This window comes from Capra hircus, chromosome 23 (assembly GCF_001704415.2).
Source record: "Capra hircus breed San Clemente chromosome 23, ASM170441v1, whole genome shotgun sequence".
Taxonomy (NCBI): Eukaryota; Metazoa; Chordata; class Mammalia; order Artiodactyla; family Bovidae; genus Capra; species Capra hircus.
In genome coordinates, this window is record NC_030830.1 from 37035079 (window position 1) to 37056121 (window position 21043).

The following is a 21043-nucleotide window of genomic DNA, read 5'->3' on the forward strand; positions in this document are numbered from 1 at the left end:
AAAACTTTCCACAAAGAAAAGCCCAAGCACAAACACATTCACTGATGAATTTGCCAAGTATTTAAAGAATGAACACAAATTCTTCACTCTTCCCAGAAAAATGGAAGAGGAGGGACCACATCCCAACTCTATCTATGAGCCCAGTATTAGCCTGATACCAGAACCAAAGATATCACAGCAAAAGAAAACTAGAGACCTAAAACTCATATAGTCACAAAAATCTTCAATAAAATTCTAGCAAACAAAATCCAGCAACAAATAAAAAGGATTATACACTAAGACCAAGTAGGATGAATTTTATAGTATATGAATTGTTATCTCAATATAAAAAATTTAAGCAAAAAAAATGATAAAGCAATTGAAACTTACTTTCTACATTTAATAATGTAATATTAAGGCCACAGTCAAAATTTTTCAATCTCTTTCATAACTAGAAAATGGTAATCCCGAGGTTTTAGCTGAAACAGATAGCAGCAGCAGCACTTCATACATGCACCAAATTCTAAGCCAAGAGATCAAGAACCACCTTTTAACACTGCGCAAGCCCACCTTGTCTGCAGATCCAGGCAATAACTGGACCTTCCGGTCAGTCTCCATGTTGTAAAGCAGCAGGAAGTCAAAAGGGCTTCAGCCTGGTAATTCTAAAATGCAGCAACAGCAAGTTGCCAATATACTTATGAGACTATTATACTATATCCACATAATTTTAAGGGCTTCCCTGGTAGCTCAGCTGGTAAAGAATCTGACTGCAATGCAGAAGACCCCAGTTCGATTCCTGGATTGGGAAGATCTCCTGAAGAAGGGAAAGGCTTCACACTCCAGTACTCTGGCCTGGAGAATTCCATGGACTATATAGTCCATGGGGGTCACAAAGAGTCAGACATGACTGAGCAACTTTCACTCACTCACATAATTTTAAATAAATTTAAAGTATATCTTTGTGTATTTACCATCAACACACATTTAACATCAACATATTTACTTTTAATTCTCTTCCAGTAAATAACAGGGCAGTGTACAATTTTATAAGAGCTCACCTAAAAATTCAATGACCCAACAGTCCTTGATCACAGAATTCAAGTGCTGAAATGCTTATAATTCCTCAAAATCATAATACAGCAGTCTTATAGCTAAATAAACAGAAGACTTAACAGCAAATAACATGCAGCAAAGTCACATTTTCATAATACCTGAAAAATGCAACTCCACCTTAACTCTAAATCACACTACGTATGGACTAACCTGCACTCTCTTCCGGGTCATACCAACCCATACAACCGTAACCATGAGTAAAAGAGTATAAACCAAGAAGCATGCCCCACACATTACTTCACAGCTCACCCAATTTTCCCTAAATAGGTATACTGAACTCTATTTTTAAGAAACAAATTTTATTACCTCCCACACAGTTTCTTTCTACACCATCCCCACATATGGGGGGAAGAGGGGACTAGAGGGAATATATCTATCCAGTGTCTTCAACAACACAGATGTACTTCAAAAATACAACATATAATTGCAACAACTTCAGAAAAGACATCTGAGTATTTAAAGGGATGAAAGTGAAGACTAAATAGACCTTCTAGAAAAACCAAAGTTGGGTAAAGAGGATTAAAATCTATGAAATTAAGTAAAATATCAAGACAGATGAAATGAGTGCCATCTTGTCCACCAGAACCTAGAGACTACAAGGACAAATCAAAGTACATCTTAAAAGTCTAAGACATTAGAAGTTCAAGCTTTTTTTTTTATATATAACCTAAAAACAAATTATTACTGGAAGAGAATTAAAAGAAACCAAAATTATAAACAGATGCAAGAAAAGTTTCTTAATTCAGGATTACTGGCTTCTTAGGTCATTAACAGAAGCTGTTAATTTTGGGTACACATGGAACATAATTACAACAATTTTCCACAGAAAGTACCTTAGTACCACGCTGGAGAAGAATACTGCTGAGATGCACGATGTGACTAAAAAGGCATTACTCACATTCTTCTAGCACTCTTAAGCAGCAGAGAAGTACCAACCATCATCTTACTGGGCCACTCTCTGCAGCATGACTCTCCTGCCACTTCATCGCACCAGCCCGTCTCTTGGTTTCAGAGAACCTATACTGACCTGACTTCTCCTCTGTCCAACCATCCCCCTTCCCAAGCTCCACCTACTCCACTTGTGTATCTCAGGGTTCCAACCTCAGCTATCATCTCATTCTATACAATTGGATCTCAAAAGGAAAGCAATACACAGGGGTACCAACAGTCAGTTCAGGTCAGTAGCTCAGTCGTGTCTGACTCTTTGCAACCCCACGGACTGCGGAACGCCAGGCCTCCCTGTCCATCACCAACTCCCGGAGTTGACTCAAACTCATGTCCATTGAGTTGTGATGCCATCCAACTGTCTCATCCTCTGTCATCCCCTTCTCCTTCCACCTTCAATCTTTCCCAGCATCAGGGTCTTTTCAAATGAGTCAGATCTTCGCATCAGGAGGCCAAAGTACTGGAGTTTCAGCTTGAGCATCAGTCCTTCCAATGAATATTGAGGACTGATTTCCTTTAGGATGGGGTAACAATCAAGGGATAAGAAAAAAAGGCAAGAATGAATTGCACAAATCCCACCTTAAATCCACTGAACTGGAGCTCGGAGAAGAAGCAGCGATGTGATTTTTAGAAAAGACTTACAAAATAATTCTGACAACCCCGTTTGTACTTGAGAGAACCATTGGTCTAACAGCACTTCCTGTGTGATCCTAATTACTCTACTGGCTTTAGCTATGACCTAAGCACTCATGTCACCCTAAATGGCGCAGCCCTAAATTTTGAACACCTAAGGCATTTGCACATTGGGATGGTCCATAAGTCCTAAAATTCAATATACCTGATTGAATTTCGTAGCATAGCATTTTCGTAGCATAGCAGTAGGAGTAGTAGTAACAGAAATAATAATAATACCCACCAAGAAGTGATTAGATAGCCTGTCTAAAAATAGACTCTATCCATCTGCTGGAATACCGTGTGGCCATTTAAAGAAGCAACTTGAAATGCACATGCTGTTTTGAGGAGAATGCTAAGATATATTAAGTAAAAAAGGCAAGGTAAAAAATAGTATGCAGTTCACTACTACGATTAGTGTTGGGGGAAAAAAAGGGGGTAAATGTAGTGTATGCACAGGAAACTTCTAGAAGGATACTCAAGAAACTCAACCATGATTCTTGCCACAAAGTGGGACTAAGAATATGGTGTAGGAAGGAGACAGCCCTTTCAGTGCATATTCATCTCTGTTGTTCAAATTTTTTACTGTATGTATACATTTTTTCAAATTAAAAAAAAGCAATTAAAAGATACTATAAAACTACAGATATCTTTACATGCTATCCGAAAAAGGGCTTATATCCAGAATACATAAAGAACCTCTATAAATGAAGAAGAAAAAGTAGACAACACAATTTAAAAAAAAAAAAAAAAGATTTGAACGGGCAATTCATAACAAGTTTTAGCCAAATGGCCAACAAAGAAAGATACTCAATTTCATCAGTCATGAGGAAAATGCAAGTTAAAATCATATTGCTGCAACTCTACACAACTAAGTAGAAAGAGACAGTATTGATGTCTCTTTACAATATCAAGTACTGATGAAGACAATATCAAAACAATATTAAATATTGATGAAGATGTAAAATAACCAAACTTCTCACACAGGTGACAGTACTGTAAACTGACACAATCACTTTAGAAAACTGGCAGTAACTACTAGTTTAACAAATATCTTGTAACCCAACAACTCTACTGCTGGGTGAAAAAGCAAAAGAAATGCGTGCCTATGTCCGCCAAAAGATATGTGCAAGAATGTTCACAGCACCATTATCCAGAGTACCCCCACACCAAAAAACTTTAAAAGGTAGAAGATAAGTTACGTGAGCATACAATAGAGTACCACAAAGCAGTGAAAAAATCACGACCTCTCTTACACAAATGTAGGTGAATCTCAGAGTTACAATGCTGAGGGAAAGAAGCCAAACACAAAAGAGTAAATTCCACGTGATTCCATTTACGTAATATTCAAACACAGACAAAACTAATCAGAGTAAGTTGGGGTTATCAACTAGGGGAGGACACAAGGAGACTCCTGCTGGGGTGCCAAAACGTGAGCCTATTCAACCTGGGTAGGCAGTGGCTACACAAAACCCAGGCATGAGACCTACACAGGCACCTCGCCAAAGAAGATATGCAGATGGAAAAGAAGCACCTGAAATGTCACAAGGGAACTGCAAATTAAAACAAGATACCAAAACACACCTCTTAGAATGGCAAGATCCAAAACAATGACATCAAATGCTGGGAAGGATATGTAGCAACAGAACCTCCTATTCACCCGATGGGAAAGCAAAATGGTACAGCCACTTTGAAAAAGCGTTGGGCAGTTCCTTCCAAACTAAACATTCAAACTAAACATACTCTTATCATACATTCCAGCAATCACACTCCTTGACATTCACCAATTCGAAAACTTATGTCTACATAAAACTCCGCACACAAATGTTGATTAACAACTTTATTTATAAATGCCAAGACGTGGAAGCAATCAAGATGTCCTTCAGTGGATAAATGGATTAAACAACTCGTACGTCAAACAATGGAATACCATTTTGCTAAAGAGAAATGAGCTTTCAAGCATATTCTTAAGTGAAAGAAGTCAATCTAAAAAGACTATTAACTGCATGATTCCAACTAGTACATGACATTTTGGAAAAAGCAAAACTATGGAGACAATAAAAAGGTTAATGATTGCTAGAGGATAGAGAAATGAACAGGCCTAACACAGAGGATTTTCTGGACAGTGAAACCATCCTACGTGCTACTATAAAGACACATACATGTCATCATACACCTGCCAAAACCCACAGAATGTAGAACCACCAGGAGAGAGCCCTAACAGCAGCTGTGGACTCTTGACGATGATTGTGTCAACGCACCTTCACTGACAGTGCCCAGTACACCACTCGAGCGGGGGATGCGGACAGTGAGGGAGGCCAAGCATGCATGGGGACAAAGGAGACAGAGGAGCTCTCTGCATCTCCTGCTCAGCTTTGCTCTGAATCTAAAGCTGCTCTAAAAAATCACTTTTTTAATTCATCTAAGTGTACACTTAAAATGTGTGCCATAAACAAAGTTAGGCCTCAATTAAAAAAAAAAAAGTAGAAAAAGATTTAAGAAGAAAAAAATTGTTAAGATAATCTATAGCTTTAGAAGTCAGGATAGTGATTATCCCTGAGGAGGGGCAGTGACTGGAAGGGCAGGCTTCTTACAGGAAGGAATGTTAACTCTTGATACAAGACCTCATTACATTCACTTTGTGAATATTTGTGAATATTCACTTTGTGAAAATTCATTTCACTAGACACTTAAGACTTATGCATTTTTCACTGTGGATGTTATACTTCAATAAAATGTTTACATTAAAAAAGGTATAATGAAAGGAAAACATAAATAAGTGGGTCTACATCAAACTAAAAAGCCTCTTCTACATAGCAAAGGAAATCAGTAACAAAATGAAAAGGCACTTTACAAATGGGAGAAAATATCTGCGAATCATGTATCTGATAAGGAGTTAACACCCAAAATATATAAAGGACTCATGACTCAATACCAAAAACACAATCCAATTAAAAAGATGTGAACATTTTTCCAAAGACGACATACAGATAGCCAACAGGAACATGAAAAGATGCTCTACATCACTAATCATCAGGGAAAAGCAAATCAAAATCACAATGTGATTGGTGTAGCATGTCCCACCATTCAGAACCGCTACTATCACAAAGACAAGAATTGTCAAATGTTGGCCAAGGACGTGGAGGAAAGGGAACCCTTGTACACTGTTGGTGGGAATGTAAATTGGTGTAAATGTTATGGAAAACAATACAGGACTTCCTCAAGAAATTAAAAAACTGATCTACCACATACGATCCAGCATTTCCACTCCTAGGTGTTTATCTAAAGAGAATGAAAACAGTAATTCAGAAAGGTCTGCACTCCATGTTCACTGCAGTATCACTTACAGTAGCCAGGCCACAGAAACAACCTAAGTTGTCACACACACACACACACATTTCCTTTGTTCACTCATCCACTGATGAATATATACATACACACGCATACATACCAAAGAATGAAATCTTGCCACTTGCAACAACATGGATGGACCCTGAGGGCATCATACTAAATGAAAATAAGTCGGAGAGAAAAATAACAAATACTGTATGCTCTTACTTATATGTGGAATCTTTAGGGGAAAAAAAGGTAACATATACAGAACGGATTGGCAGCTGGTGGTAGCAGGAGGTGAGAGGTGGCGAAATGAGTGAGGGGATCCAAAGGTACAAACTTCCAGTTATAAACAATGTCATGGGTGACTACAGTTAGTAACATTGTATTATGTATTTATTTGAAATTTGTGTATTTATTTGCCAAAAGGTAGACCTTAAAAGTTTTCATCACAAGAAAAATAATTCTATAACTATGTATGGTGATGGATGTTAACTAGAGCTACTGCGGGGTCATTCTGCAATATGTACAAATAGCAGATATAATGCTGTGCACCTGAAACTAACGTGATATATTATACCTCAGTTTTTAAAATGATAGGAATATACTGACATGCAATTCATCAAAATGCATACTCAACGTTTCTAAAGTTAACCATGCCTTTCCCACAACCTGCTCATCATCTTTCAGAAGGAATCACTTCAACTTAAGAAGTTCCAAAGTATAAACTTTCTTCTATCAAACCAGACTTCACACACAACTGAGAGCTGCATTAGAGGTTGCTTCTACAATTTCACATTGGACTTACAAATAAATGGATTCACAACGGACCTTTCAAAAGCTAACCAGTGTGTAGGCAGAACTTCTACACCCACTATATGTGACTGACCATCTTTTACCCAACGGCCCACGTCAGAAGTCTTGCTGCCTCTCTTTTCCTTTCCATGTCCCCCCCACCCCATCCCCCAACCTATCTGTCTCTGCTCTTACCCTCAAGCCCTCCTCTTCCGTCTTCACTGCCCCAGTGCTATGGAGTGAAATGCTTGTGCCTCCCCAGCATTCACATGTTGAATCCCAAATGCCCAGTGTGATGGTGTTCGGAGATGAGGCCTTTGGGAAACAACTAGATCATGAGGGCTCTGCAATACCCTTTTAAAAGCAGCTGGAGAGAAGTCCCTCATCCCTTCCACCACGGAAGGTCATAATGAGAAGACACCAAAAATGAGGAAGCTGGCTCTCATCAGACACCAAATCCACCCATGCTGCGGTCTTGAACTTCCAGCTTCCAGGACTGCAAGAAATAAACTTCTGTTGTTTACAAGCCACCCAGTCTATGGCATTTTGTTATCACAGCCCAAATAGCCCATTTTTAGCCTACATTCATTCGCAGCTCTCCCACTAGAGCATTCACTCAGAGTTCCTTTATCTAGGGTTCACAGACTCTACAGTCCACAGGTAGAAGTGCATTTAGATCTAACTGGTTTCCTTTGTGATCGTCATGTTTTACTTTAGCAATATCCCAAAAAGGGGTCTGCAGGCTTCACCAGATTGCCAAAGATATCCACAGCCCAAAAAGGTTTAAGTGCTCTAACTAGATTCTGCTTCTATGCTTATACCCTCCAATTCTCCTCCACACTGTGGTCAGGGTAAACTTTCTGAAACATAAATATCATCTGCCATCCATACTTAAAATCCTTAAATGATACCAACAGCTTCCAGGATAAAATCGAAATTCAACAGCCCAACAATCAAGTAGGTTCCTGATTGGCCCCTGCTCATCCCCTCAGCTTCATCTTGCCTTCCTCCATAAATGCAGCTAACATCCTGAATTGAAGCAGCAATTCTCTGAATTCAGTATGCGTTCTCACTCCTCCCTGTCTTTGCATAAGCTCTTCCCCCTGCCTGGACAGCCCTTCCTCTCCTCTCCCTGTGGTTAACCCCTGCTCATCTTTTACTGCCAGCTGAAGCGCCACCTCCTCAAAGAAGCCCTCCTGGCCATGCCCCGCTCCCAGGCTTGGAAAGATGCCCTGTCAGTGTTCTCAGAGTTCTGTGATCATCTCCTCAGCACCTTCTGCCGGGTGTTTTGCTCATTTACTGTCTGCCACCCCTTCCACGCTGTGAGCTTTCTTAGGGCAGAAGCCAGAACAGGGCATAACTTGCCTAGCAGAGCTGAAGACACACAATAGAGTACTTAGCAATGCTTGCTGAACAAGGCTCTGGAAAACAGCCAAACCAGCTTAAGTCCAGTCAGAAACCTCATCAACTAACGATGTGGAACTGGTCTGGAGATTAACATAAATGCAAACTGCCAGCTGAAGCAAGACAGTTCTGCATCTATTAATCTGCCACCAATGCTCCTTCATTCAAGGCTGAGAAGTTAGCCCTTAATAAATGTAACTACCCTGGTCGGGCACTGTGCCAAAGGGCTTGACAGGCATTAGTTCACTAAATGTCAAAGCAACTCTGGGATATTCTTTTTTAAACAAAAAGAGGCAAAGAGGGAAACCACCCAAAATCAAGCAGAAAGTTATAAACTCAAGTTTTCAAACCAGGTCTTTGATTTCAAAGCCATACCCAGCACTGAGCTCAGACGGTTTCCTGAAGCTAAGAGACCAGCATGCCCTTCATCTCTGGAGGCATTCTGGAAGGGCCCAGGTTGGATGAAGGCTCCCCAGTGGCTCAGCAGTAAAACATCGCCTGCCAACGCAGGAGACACTGGTTTGATCCCTGGGACAGGAACATCCCCTGGAGAAGGAAATGGCAACCCACTCCAGCATTCTTGCCTCGGAAATCCCATGGGCTGAGGAGCCTGGCGGGGGCGACAGGCCGTGGGCACCAAAAGTCAGACACAACAACAAAACAACAACCAGGCCAGATGAGAGAGGAGCCCTTCATTGGCCTCCTAGCAAACAAAGAATGTCTTATCCCCCAACCAACACTACAGTTCTTTTAAATTTAATGCAATTTCCCCCATGTGTATTCTTGAAAAATCTTTTAAAACAGAAGGGCTGTGATTTTCTTCCCCCAAGAACAGCAAATAAAGCAGGAAATGAGCAAAACATCGAACTCTCATCAGGCTTGGAGGTTGAAAAGGAAAAAGAAAAATACCTCCAAGGCATGAACTTGGTTGTGGCAACACCAATAATGAAAGAAAGCAGACTCTCGAAGAGAGACACCTGCGGCAGAGACAGCATGAAGTACTCGCCTTTGAGAAGGTACTGTGAGGCTTCGCCAGAAGATGGGGTTCTAACAGATGGAACACCAGTCCTGCTGAAGGCGGCTGCCACTTCCACTAACTGCAGTTTGGAATCTGCACTACAGCTCTCATCCTATGATCTTTAGCACTTTCCTGTAAGACCCCTAGGGACTCACACCCTACACTTCAAGAAAAAACAGAATGTTTTCTTTAATCTCACCCACACCACCTGTTCACATTAGTTTCTCAACACCTTACAAATGTGGTCGCCTCATATTTTGACTAACAGTTGGTGACCACAAAGTATCTTCATTCCTGATTAACACGTTTTCCCACTCTCCTCCCCCTTGCAAGCCAGTCTCTCCCTTGACCACTTTGTGTGTCCTTCCAACTCACCTCCAAATCAGGTGTCTGATACAGGTCTGTCCATTGAGTTTTCTGCATCCCAAAGTTAAACACAAAACCAGAACAGTCCGTTCTTCCTGTCCCTAACCCCAACCAAAAACACATTCAATGTAAGTAATTTATCTACAGTGAAAACTATTCAGGTAAACCTAGGGGACGTTCAACTATAGAATCATAAATATCTAGTCACCACACAGTTTAAAACCAAAGAGAAAAAAAATACAGCCTTTAAGGACAAACTTCCACAGAAAAGATTTTCTGTGGCTATCATTTTCTAAATTCATACATACTGATATTATTCAGATTGCAAACCCCCAAAGAGACTCTTAGAGTAAACCATGTAAACCACTCCACACTTTTATTCAAGACTGTATCTTTATCACTAAGTTATAGCAACTGTTCCATTAGATCCTGCCCCACATTTAGCAAAGACAAAGATTAGCTTTACATAAAATGCACAGTTTAAATACATCTTGAAAGTGCTACAGTACTGCGGGGTGGGAGGAGGAGTGACATGGACAACAGGAAAAGCTAATTAACAGTGATCTATACAGATACAGGGAATATAGGCCTCAGAGAGTACGTGACTATGTCCCCCCTAATCAACAAAGGAATAAACCAAAAGGTCCTCTAAGCGAGGATTTGTGTGGATCAACATGCAAAAACACACCTTTATTTTTAGAGGTTTTGTGTTACACTAAAAGGGAAAGGCAAACTAGATAAAAACGTATAGGATCATACCCTGTGAAGATTTTGTATAACATGCAAAGTTTTATATGCAAACACAATGACTTGAAAAACCTGGTTTTCTGGATTTCAATGACATCTGAAGAAAAGGAATACAGTCCATCCATTGCTAGGACAGACACCAAAAAAATCATAAATCTAAAAACATACACTGAAATACACCACACTTTCTCCCACCTCCAGTTTATTATTTCTTGCAGGTTAATACACACCTGCACAGTTAAGAATGATTATATTATCCAACCAGTCCATTTTAAAGGAGATCAGCCCTGGGTGTTCTTTGGAAGGAATGATACTAAAGCTGAAACTCCAGTACTTTGGCTACCTCATGCGAAGAGTTGACTCATTGGAAAAGACTCTATGCTGGGAGGGACTGGGGGCAGGAGGAGAAGGGGACGACAGAGGATGAGATGGCTGGATGGCATCACCAACTCGATGGACGCTGAGTTTGAGTGAACTCCGGGAGTTGGTGATGGACAGGGAGGCCTGGCGTGCTGCGATTCATGGGGTCGCAGAGTCGGACACAACTGAGCGACTGATCTGATCTGATATTATTCAATCTATTTTGCCTCATTCATTATGCTGAAAAAAATTCAGGAGAACGTTGCCAGCACATCTAGCTATTTAAGATATTCTAGAAAGGGTTGAAATTGAAAAACAATGACCTGAAATAGGCACACTGTGAAAGTATGGAAAGTGAAAGTGAAGTCGCTCAGTCGTGTCCAATTCTTTGCAACCCCATGGACCGTAGCCTACCAGGCTCCTCTGTCCATGGGATTTTCCAAGCGAGAGTACTAGAGTGGGTTGCCATTTAAATGATATGCAAAGCCCCCACCCAATCCATAGTCTCCAAATTCCTGCCCCATTCTTCTCATTAGGTATCCATTAATCTAGAGGAACCTTCTCACAGTGTTCAGGAATGTCACCAGCACAAACATGTAAGAAAACCACACGTCTGACCCAAGAACTTGACTGCAGGAAGAGTATCTACAATACTTTTGAATGGTTAAAATACTTTTTCCAGAAGTGTGGCTAAAGAGTGTGATTATTTATATAAACGCACTTCAACTTACCGGTTGCCCTTGGGACTTTTGGGGGAATACCTTTTCTAATTTCTTGCTGCTTACGTGGACTGATGTGGAGTAAGTTATTCATGTCTTCTCTGTCTCTTGGCAACACCACCAACCTCACTCTTTACCAGGACTTCAACGAGGCAGCAGTGAGGCTAAGCAGAGCCTGCCCACTGCCGAGGTTCTGCGGCGTGGTCTGCCCCTGCTTCCCTTCTCCCCACACCAGACTGGTCACAGCTGCGGTCCGTGATCTTTCCCAGAACATTCTTCTGCCCTATTACAAAACTGCACCTGTCCTCTGATACAGGACACTTGGTACACTAGAATGAACAGATGCAGTTAGCTAGTACTACATCTTCTTCCTACTGCATTCTTCTTTCCTCTAGTGAACAGCTGCAGCCATAATCTCAGATGTCCAGCACTCTCTGCAGCTCTGCCCTGGGCCTCAAGGAATGACATGACATTTTCATTCATCTTGTGCCATTTCCTCAGTCCCCTGCGTCACAGATCAGTGTGGGTTTGCCCAACGCTGCTGGATAATCCGAGACACACTCCACCTTCCTCTGAATATAGAGACTTGAATTTATCAGAAAATCGAACGCATTTATCTCTGATCACATATCAAAAGCTATCATATGAGATTCACATTTGTGAATCTACAAAAGTCACAGTCCAAAGTGCATACCTTCAAAAATTCTCATTAAAGAGAAAAAAAAAAGATTCTCTATTAGTCCAACATCTCCCTGCATAGGCCTCTGAGGTTGCCAGTTTAATAAAGGTAAGAAAGGGGCAAAGATGACTGACCCAAAAGCTAACATGAAAAAAAAAGTTCAAATTATAGACTAACTTATACTGAAATTTTAATTCCCCAAAATGACCAAAGGAGCACTTCCTTTGTTAATCTGAATTAACAGTAGCAGTGCTTCTCCCTTTAGAAACATGTTAGAGCTGGAAAAAGAAAAAGAGCTAAATTAAACAAGCCTCACATTTTTAGAATATGAGAGAAAGCACGGATCTAAAGAACTCACAAGTCAATACACTTGAAAGTCAGCTTTATCTTAATAAAGTTCTAGTTTTATAACTAGAAAAAAAGAAAACAGGCTTGAAAATCCTGGCTGCCTCTCACGCCAACATTCTAGAAGAACATTATCCAACAGAACTTTTCAGGAGGATGAAGTGTTCTATATGTGGTCCCCAATGGGGCACCCACCAGCTACTGAAAAATATTACTTAAAATACAGCTAGCGTAACTGAAAATTGAATTTTCATTTAATTTTAATTACTATGAATTTTAATAGCTATATGTAGCTAGTGGCTACCATACTGGACACACAATTCTAGAATACAGTCTTAGATTCTGATTATTAAAAACTTCAAATGAAGCTCTTTAACTTCTCTTCTGCATTTAACACACACAGAAAATTTCTTCCTCATTATCTCATTCAACAACATCATTTTGTTACCTAGGGACCCAGCCCAAAGCAGGATCAGCCTGTTTCTCAAACCCCCTGGCAGAACAGAATATCAGTCATCCACCCAGGTGGAATGAAGGCTTTCTTTTGCAAACCACTCTGGCACAAAGTCCCACAACAAGGCCGAATCTGAACAATTTAAGTGTCTCATTAAAATTATGTTAATAAAAGTTTTGAGTTGTGACTGGCCAACTTCCTACATGTGGGTTTGTTGAGATACTGAACTTAACCTTTCTTCAAAAAGAAAAAGAATGTTTAACTTCAATCTTGATCTATAATTATTGTGGTAGTTCAAAACTTCGCATCAGTTTGCACAGACACAACCTCATGACCTAGTAAATTCAAAAAATATTAGCTCTCACCCTCTTCATACTCTGCCCTCAATAAATATTTAATACACTGGGTTTTTTAAGAACTGTATATATTCAAAGAATTCTTAGCCCTCTGATTTTTCTAGTTTCTGGTAAATTTATGAAAGCAATGTTAACTTTAATACCCAATTAAGGACTATGAAAGAGATTTTGTCAAAACTTTTCACCAGACAAAAAACTGGGTTTGCCTTTTTTTGCGGGGGGGGAGGGGGGCCACAATGAGAGTAGTGAATAGGAAAGAGAAGAGAGAATGGGGAGGAGAAAAGGATTATACCAAAAAAGCATTATATCCTATATTGTTAAGTGGATCTAACCCTAAAAAGCCACTGACTCAAAACAATGTAAACAAAGACCATATTTTCATTAAAAAAAAAAAAATTATCTCCCTGTGTTCCATCACATCAAAGGGCAAATTTTGTATTTTCTGGATACCCTACATGTAATCAGGAAAATGGGGCAAACAGGTAGATAAACATACTGACAGTGAATGGGCTTCCGAAGTGGTGCAGTGGTAAAGAATCTGCTTGCCAATGTTGGAAACACAAGAGACAAAGTTTCAATCCCTGGGTTGGGAAGATCTCCTAGAGGAGGAAATGGCAACCTAGTCCAGTATTCAGGATTATCCAGGAAAATCCTATGAAGAGAGCCGCCTGGTGGACTACAGTCGACGCATCACAAACAGTCAGACCTAAGTGACCACATGTGAGCGCACACACACACACAAATACTTCATTTAAATCATTTTGCATCTTCAGATGCACACAAAATTCACAAGATGCAAAGTAAAACTGCGTGCCTCCTTGACATTTACCCAAAGGAGCTGAAAACTGATGTCCACAAAAACCTGCACATGGACACTGATAGCAGCTATTTCTGTAATTGTCAACACTTAAAAGCAACCAAGATGTCCTTCAGTAGGTGAATGGATAAACTGATACCTCCAGACGATCGAACCTTTTAAGTGCTTTAAAAAAAAAAAAAGAGCTATCAAGCCACAAAAAGACATGAAGAACCTGAATGCATATTTTTTAAGTGAAAGAAGCCAACCTGAAAAGGCTACCTACTGCATGATTCCAACTATACGACATTCTGTAAAAGGCAAAATTACAGAGAGAGTAAAAAGATGAATGGTCGACAGGGGATGGGGGGGGGGAGCAATGAACAGGTAGAGCACAGAGGATCTTTACAGTAGAGAAAACTACTCTATACACTATAATAGACACATGTCACTATAGAGTCATCCAAACCCATAAACCGTACACCACCAAGAGTGAACTGTAGTATACACCATGGACTTTGGTGATAAAGACTTGAAGTAGATTCATCACTGTTATAAACACACCACTGTGGTGGAGATGCTGATAACAAGGGAGGCTGTGCTTAGATGGAACAATGGGAAATCTCTGTACCTTACTCTCAGTTTTGCTCTGAACCTAGAACTGCCCTAAAAACATAAAATCTTGTTTTAAAAAGTCTGTTGTTTCTTAGTCGTTAAGTCATGTCTAACTCTTTTGTAACCCCACGAACTGTAGCCCACCAGGTCTATGAGACTTCCCAGGCAAGAATACTGGAGTGGGTTGCCATTTCCTTCTCCAGGGGATCTTCCTGACCCACAGATCCAACCTGCATCTCCTGCAATGGCAGGCAGCTTCTCTACCACTGAGCCACCAGAGAAGCCCTAAAAAAATTTAAAATAAAACTGCACAAATGAGCAGCTTTGTGTTTAAGAGAATGTTTAAGGAGGGGTTTTCTAATCAAATGGATAATTAGTGACATCACTGGAATGAACATTCTACTGATTAACTACTGAATCATGCTGTGTTCACATGGAATTTAAAAGCCCAGGTTAAGCTGGGTGAAGCGTGGCAACATGTTGAAGACAAACTGAAAAATCAAAAATGAATGTGAGCAAGAGGGCCACACACTGCCAGGAGCCAAGCATGCTTGCCACATAACTCACAGAGTGACAGAAACAGAGTTCTATACCAATTCCCAAAGCCTGGTCTCAGAGACAATAAAAGAAACAATAAAAATAAACAACCTCTGTTTAATCTAACTAGTCAGTGTCTTGGCTGAATCAACTTTCTACTAGTAACCAATTCAGGAACAGAATTTATTTTGTAAGACTACTCTAATCCCATCTTCATTTAAAATTCATCATTATTTAGCAGATCTAGTTGGTAAGCAAAATGCTTCTCAACAGAATAGATCACAAACATGAAACAGTAATAAAATCTATTTCCCTAAAGAAAATGTACCCATGTAATATTTCTTTTATGACCTGATTCATTAGAAAATAAATCATGAATGTCTTTTTATCAAAACAATGAGAATTTTACCTAATAAATCCCGTATCTAAAACACTCCATTATTCCCTAAATATCTGACTGAACATTTATATCTACCATACTTTAAATTTCTTTACCAAAAAAATCATACTTCTCAAAGTTGCCACTAAATAACACTGTGATTGAGACTGTCTCCAATTGTAAAGGCAGAATATCAATAGTTTTAATTAGGTATTTAGACTTAATAAGTAGAATTAGAAAAAAAAAAGTCCACCTTTCCCCATCCTAATTAATTATCCTTTCTATTAACCTATAATATACTCAGTATATTCTTCTTTTCTTCCTATCTTTTTTTTATATAATATTCTAGGTCTACTCTTTGAACAACTTTTGAAAATATTTGTGAAGACTCTATATTCCTCAGCACAGTTTCAACAAATACTACTTATACCTATACAATTTAAAAGTGCTTTTACATATATCTGTATTTCAACTAAAGAAAATGCACCAATTGACTATTTCATTTCAGATTTGACAATCACAAACTAGCCTGATTTCTGCATGATTACTGAATGCCTAAAATAAGCCAAGAAAATGCTCATGCTTGTATTTCACTAAAAATTTTAAGGGAAAAAACTGTTTATGGTCATTAACTCTGAAAACATTTATGAGCGACACAAACATCTTCCAAATTTTATAAAGAGGTAAATCTTCAACAATTTGCAAGGTAGCAAAGCTTCCCACTGGTCTCTCTGTAACACAGTAACTTAATTACCTCCACACAATTTCACAATACAAAACTAGAAACAGTATGTATTCTAAGCACTAACATATTTGCACTGCTGCTCCTCCTGGCATTCTCCTTTCTAACTGCATTACCACAAGACCCACCTGAAAGCTCGGCTATTTCAACCAACCCCAACTGACTAGTGTCCTGAGTGGATAATGCTGGGCAGCAAATCCTACAGCCTAAGTCACTGGACAGAAAAGCAATCCTAAAGGAACTGCCTTTAGTCAGCTAGTGCTAGAACATTCTAACAGGCTCCTCTGCAAAGGGCTGGGTGTGGGCCCTGGCTAGCTGACTTTACAGACCTGTAGCTTCCAAGGAGTGCAATGCTGACTAAAGTTTTTACAGAACACACTCATGTTCATGAAGGGAAAAGCCAAGATACCTCCTCAATGGCATCTCTCCATTCTCCCTGGCTCACAGACACACCTCCCAAGACTTCTGTACCTCTGGACTTGGCAACATGCCACAAACATACAAACACCGCATTCTCTCCCACACAAACACAATCATACCCACATACCCAGGCAACTCTCAAGATCATCCAATAATCTTCACATTAAAGAAAGCCACCTCACAACCCACTCAAAGTTCTTCGACAGCTCCCCAGTGCACTCAGGACAAAAATCCAAAGCCTAAAGCATCACCTATGGGGCCCTGTGTCACTAACTGCTCTCATCACGTCAGCCGCACGTCCAGCTGAGCCATCTTCACAATCTACCAACCCTCTGCAATGAACTTTCAGCTGCTCAAATGTGTAGTGCCCTAACATTCAGTCCTTCACCCATGCTATCCCCTCTACCTAAGAGAAATCACTCTTCTATTTCCATTCTCTCTAATCTTCCTACAGGTCTAGGCTGGGCAACACCCTCCAGGCTAGCTTCCTCTATCTCTTCTCCAACTGTAGTAGGGGCCCCGTCCAATACACCCTCAGTTCGGTTACTCAGTCGTGTCTGACTCTGCAACCCCATGGACTGCAGCATGCCAGGCTACCCTGTCCATCACCAACTCCCAAAGCTTGCTCAAACCCATGTCCATTGAGTCAGTGATGCCATCCAACCATCTCATCCTCTGTCATCCGTCTCCTCCTGCCTTCATCTTTCCCACCATCAGGGTCTTTTCCAATGAGTCTAATACACCCTACACCAAGCCGAATACACTCACTGTAACTAATGTTTCACTATTCTATGCCCCCTGCTCCCAGAGAACAGTGCCAGCGCCCCTCTTGTCTACTGTACCAGAGTCACGCAAATATTTGCTAAATACATTCTAAGTTTACTTAATGAATATAACTTAATATGAATGTAGCCCATAAATAAGGGAAACATGTCCAAAGTCAGTCATGATATAATGGAATCTAGGCAGCAATTTCCTTATACTTTCGTATAAAGTACAAACTACAGATGCGTTTAGGAAGGTTAAAACATTATACATTAAAAAGAACACCTTTCATCATAAAAATATTAGTTTTTTTCCAACTCCTGTTAGGTCTTCCTTGGTGGTTCAGTAACAAAGAATCTGTCTGCCAAAGCAGAAAACTAGGGTTTGATTCCTGGGTCAGGAAGATACCCTGGAAAAGGAAATGGCAACCTACTCCAGCATTCTTGCCTGGGAAATCCCATGGACAGAGGAGCCTGGCAGACTACATACAGTCTATGGGGTTGCAAAAGAGTTGGACACTACTTAATGACTAAACAACAAACAACAAATTCCTATCAGGCAAACTGTAGTTCATAAAAAGTATCATAATGAAGGTACCAAAAAAGCAGCTCTGGTTGCTTCTTGGTCAAGTCTGCTATGAGCGTAACTAACTATTCCTTTCTACCACCAAACTCGCCTTGCATTACTCAGAATTTTGCTTGGTTTCTAAGTCCTGACACAGATATTTTATTAAGGGTTCCACTTATAATAATGGTCCCAATGACACAAACGTGTTGCCAGGAAATAGACCTCTGATACATCCTGGGCATTAGCTGCCACTGGCAGCTATTCTCTTTGAGCCACATGTCTTCTTATGAGTTACAATCTGAGGCTTGTGACACCAGCTTTTTCCAGGGCAGCAGACTGATGTCATAAACGTGATGGTACTAAGCACTCTAGAGAGCTCACCAGCTCCACCCTGAAATCCCTGAATGCAAAGGGAAGCTTTCCATCTGGAAATAAAGCCTCGGTTTCCCCAGCTACAGAGAATGGTTGCCACTTAAGATTTTTGTGGGAATCAGATAGCCTATGAAAGTACTTAGCAGACACCACCATTATTATTTTCAAATCAAAAAGACGGGGAGACTACAAAACCTAAGATATTTTCACATCTTCAGAACTTCTGGTAACACCATAACTTTTTTTTCACTAATATCCTTTCAGCAGGAAATTTCTCTGAAGAAAAGGCAGAAACATGAGGAAATGAGAATCGATTTTTTTTTTTTTGGTCATAACCTTTGAATATTACAAACTCCACAGTAATCTACATTAAGATCCACTTTCTAATATATCTCTGCACTCCCAAAAATCATAGCCTTAATTTCTACCTCAATCATCCCTAGGATCTGAAAGACAGTAAAGATACATCTTCAATACATCTTTCCAAAATGCTCTCACAAGAAATAATCATTTCCTTACTGCCTCTATGCACCTCAGAATATACTGAATCTTTGGAAAATAAAATTAAAAAGCTAAATGACAAAAGTTGGCTTTCAACGTCTCCAGTTTCTTTCCAATAGACTAGAGTCATGAGTTATAATGGAAGCACCTGTCGGGTAAAAGGGGTGGCAATCCTTAAAAACTCTAAGTGTAACAAGGAGAACTTAAACTGTAATTACAGGCGGTAAAGTTGACTTCCCACCTGATACATTTTCACTCTAACACAGGATGGCCAAGTAATAATATAGGCTGGCCAAGGTGAATATTTTTATCATTAAAAAAAGAAATGGGAGAAGAAGAGAATTTGAGCCAATTAAGCATACAGGCTCTCACGTTCCTAAGTCAAGCTGACTTGAGATGGTTTTTTTTTTTTTTTGACAAGGAAATCTTACAGACCTTCTGAAACGTGTTTTAAATAAAGGTGAGAGACCTCAAGAGTCTTATAACTTTACCCAAGCCTGGGTTCTGGGCTCAACTTTTAAAAATGGGTGACGTGTGAACAGCTTCCTAAAAGCAAATGGGACTAGGATATAATTTAGGAAGTGATGATGCAAGTCTCTGGGGGACAGGGAGGAGGGGAGGTGAAAAAGTCAGAGGAAATACCCTCCCGGTTCCTGGGGGCACCAACTGAAGACCAAGGAGGGGAGGAAAAGACCGGCCTCCAAAAGCCGAGGGAAGGGGGCACCCCCAGATCCAGCCGGAGGTGCCAACGCCGCCCCCTCACCCTTCCCGCGGCCCTGCCCCCCTCACCCGTGGCCCGGGCGGCCCCTTTCGGCCCGAGCGAGCCTCGAGCAGGCGAGTCCCCGAGGGTGGCAGCGCACCCCAGGCAGGGCCTTCTCGGCCCACCGCCACCCCCCGCTCCCCCCCAACCTGGAGCCCCTCCCCGCAGGCCCGGCCCGGGCCCAGCCCGAGGGTTCCGGCCTCCCCGAGCCCCGAGGCCTGCCCTGGCAGCCCCGGGGCCCGCGCCCCGGCCCCCGCCCCCACCCCGCAGGACACTCACCCCCAGAAGCCGCAGGGACAGCGAGGCGGCAGACTGGGCGCTTTGCTGCGCTCGCTCCCGGCGTCTCCCATGGTGCTCGGCGGCGGCGGCGGCGGCGGAGCTCGGCGGCGGCAGCGGTGGCAGCGGCTGGGCCTGGGCCCCGCTCGAAGGAGGCGGCGGCGGCGGCGTCGGGGGGCTCGGGGCGGGGGGAGGGGAAGGGAGCGGGCGGGCGCGAGTCCGGGGCTCCGAGCCGGGATTCCAGGCCGGTCAGCTGGAGGCGGGCCGCACCACTCGGCCTGCGGAGACGGGGGGTGGGGGTGGGGGGAGGCCGGGGAGGAGGCGCGGAGAGTAAGAGGGAGGGGAGCTGAGGAGGTGGGGCGTGCGGGTGAACCGAGGACCGCGGGGCGGGGAGGAGGGAAGACCCGGCGCCCTCGGCAGCTCCCACCGCCGCTCCCAGCCACAGCGATGTCCCGTGCGGCGGCGCTGGGAAGGACCTCAGGCCCCCCCGCCGGCTCCGGCGTAGCAGCGGCCGCTGTGAAAGCCGCGGCCCCGCTCGCTCCGTAACACCCTCCCCTCCCCCGGAGGCTGCGCTGACCGGACAATGGCCGCTCCGCCCCCTCCCCGCCTCGCGCACCCCTCCAGAGGAGTCACACAATGGTCTCGCCCGGGGGGGTCGGGGGAGCCGCCGCCGGAGCCCAGCAGCTGATCAGCTGGGCGCCGGGCGTGCCACTTTGTTCAGCTCCTCAAAGGAAGAGGACGGGGCCGTGGGCAGAGCCGAGACCGCGGGGCTGTCACTCGGCGACAGGCCTTGGTGGCTTTCGTATCCTTCGGGACTTTTACGGTCTGAGGGAAACTTAACCTTCCCCCGCCCCGTATGAAGAAGGGGAAAGCACGCTGCTGAGTACTCTGGGGCACGCTGCCTCCCCCGAAACGGGAGTGGTACGCCCCAAGCGAGAGGGGGGGAGGAGCAGACTAGTTGTTTAAGGGTAAGTTGGGCCGGTCCCGGAGCGGCGGCCGAGCATCGCGCATGCGCCCGGAGACCCCGT

General features: G+C 42.3%; 1 protein-coding gene across 1 annotated transcript in view; it reads right to left on the minus strand.

Annotated features, from left to right (window-relative positions):
- The window catches only part of ZFAND3 (zinc finger AN1-type containing 3), a 314060-nt gene extending 293808 nt beyond the window's left edge, over positions 1 to 20252 (minus strand). The window contains exon 1 of the mRNA XM_018038720.1: positions 20019 to 20252. Coding sequence (XP_017894209.1) covers positions 20019 to 20089 — 71 coding nt within the window. The 5' untranslated portion in view covers positions 20090 to 20252. The remainder of the gene's footprint in view (positions 1 to 20018) is intronic.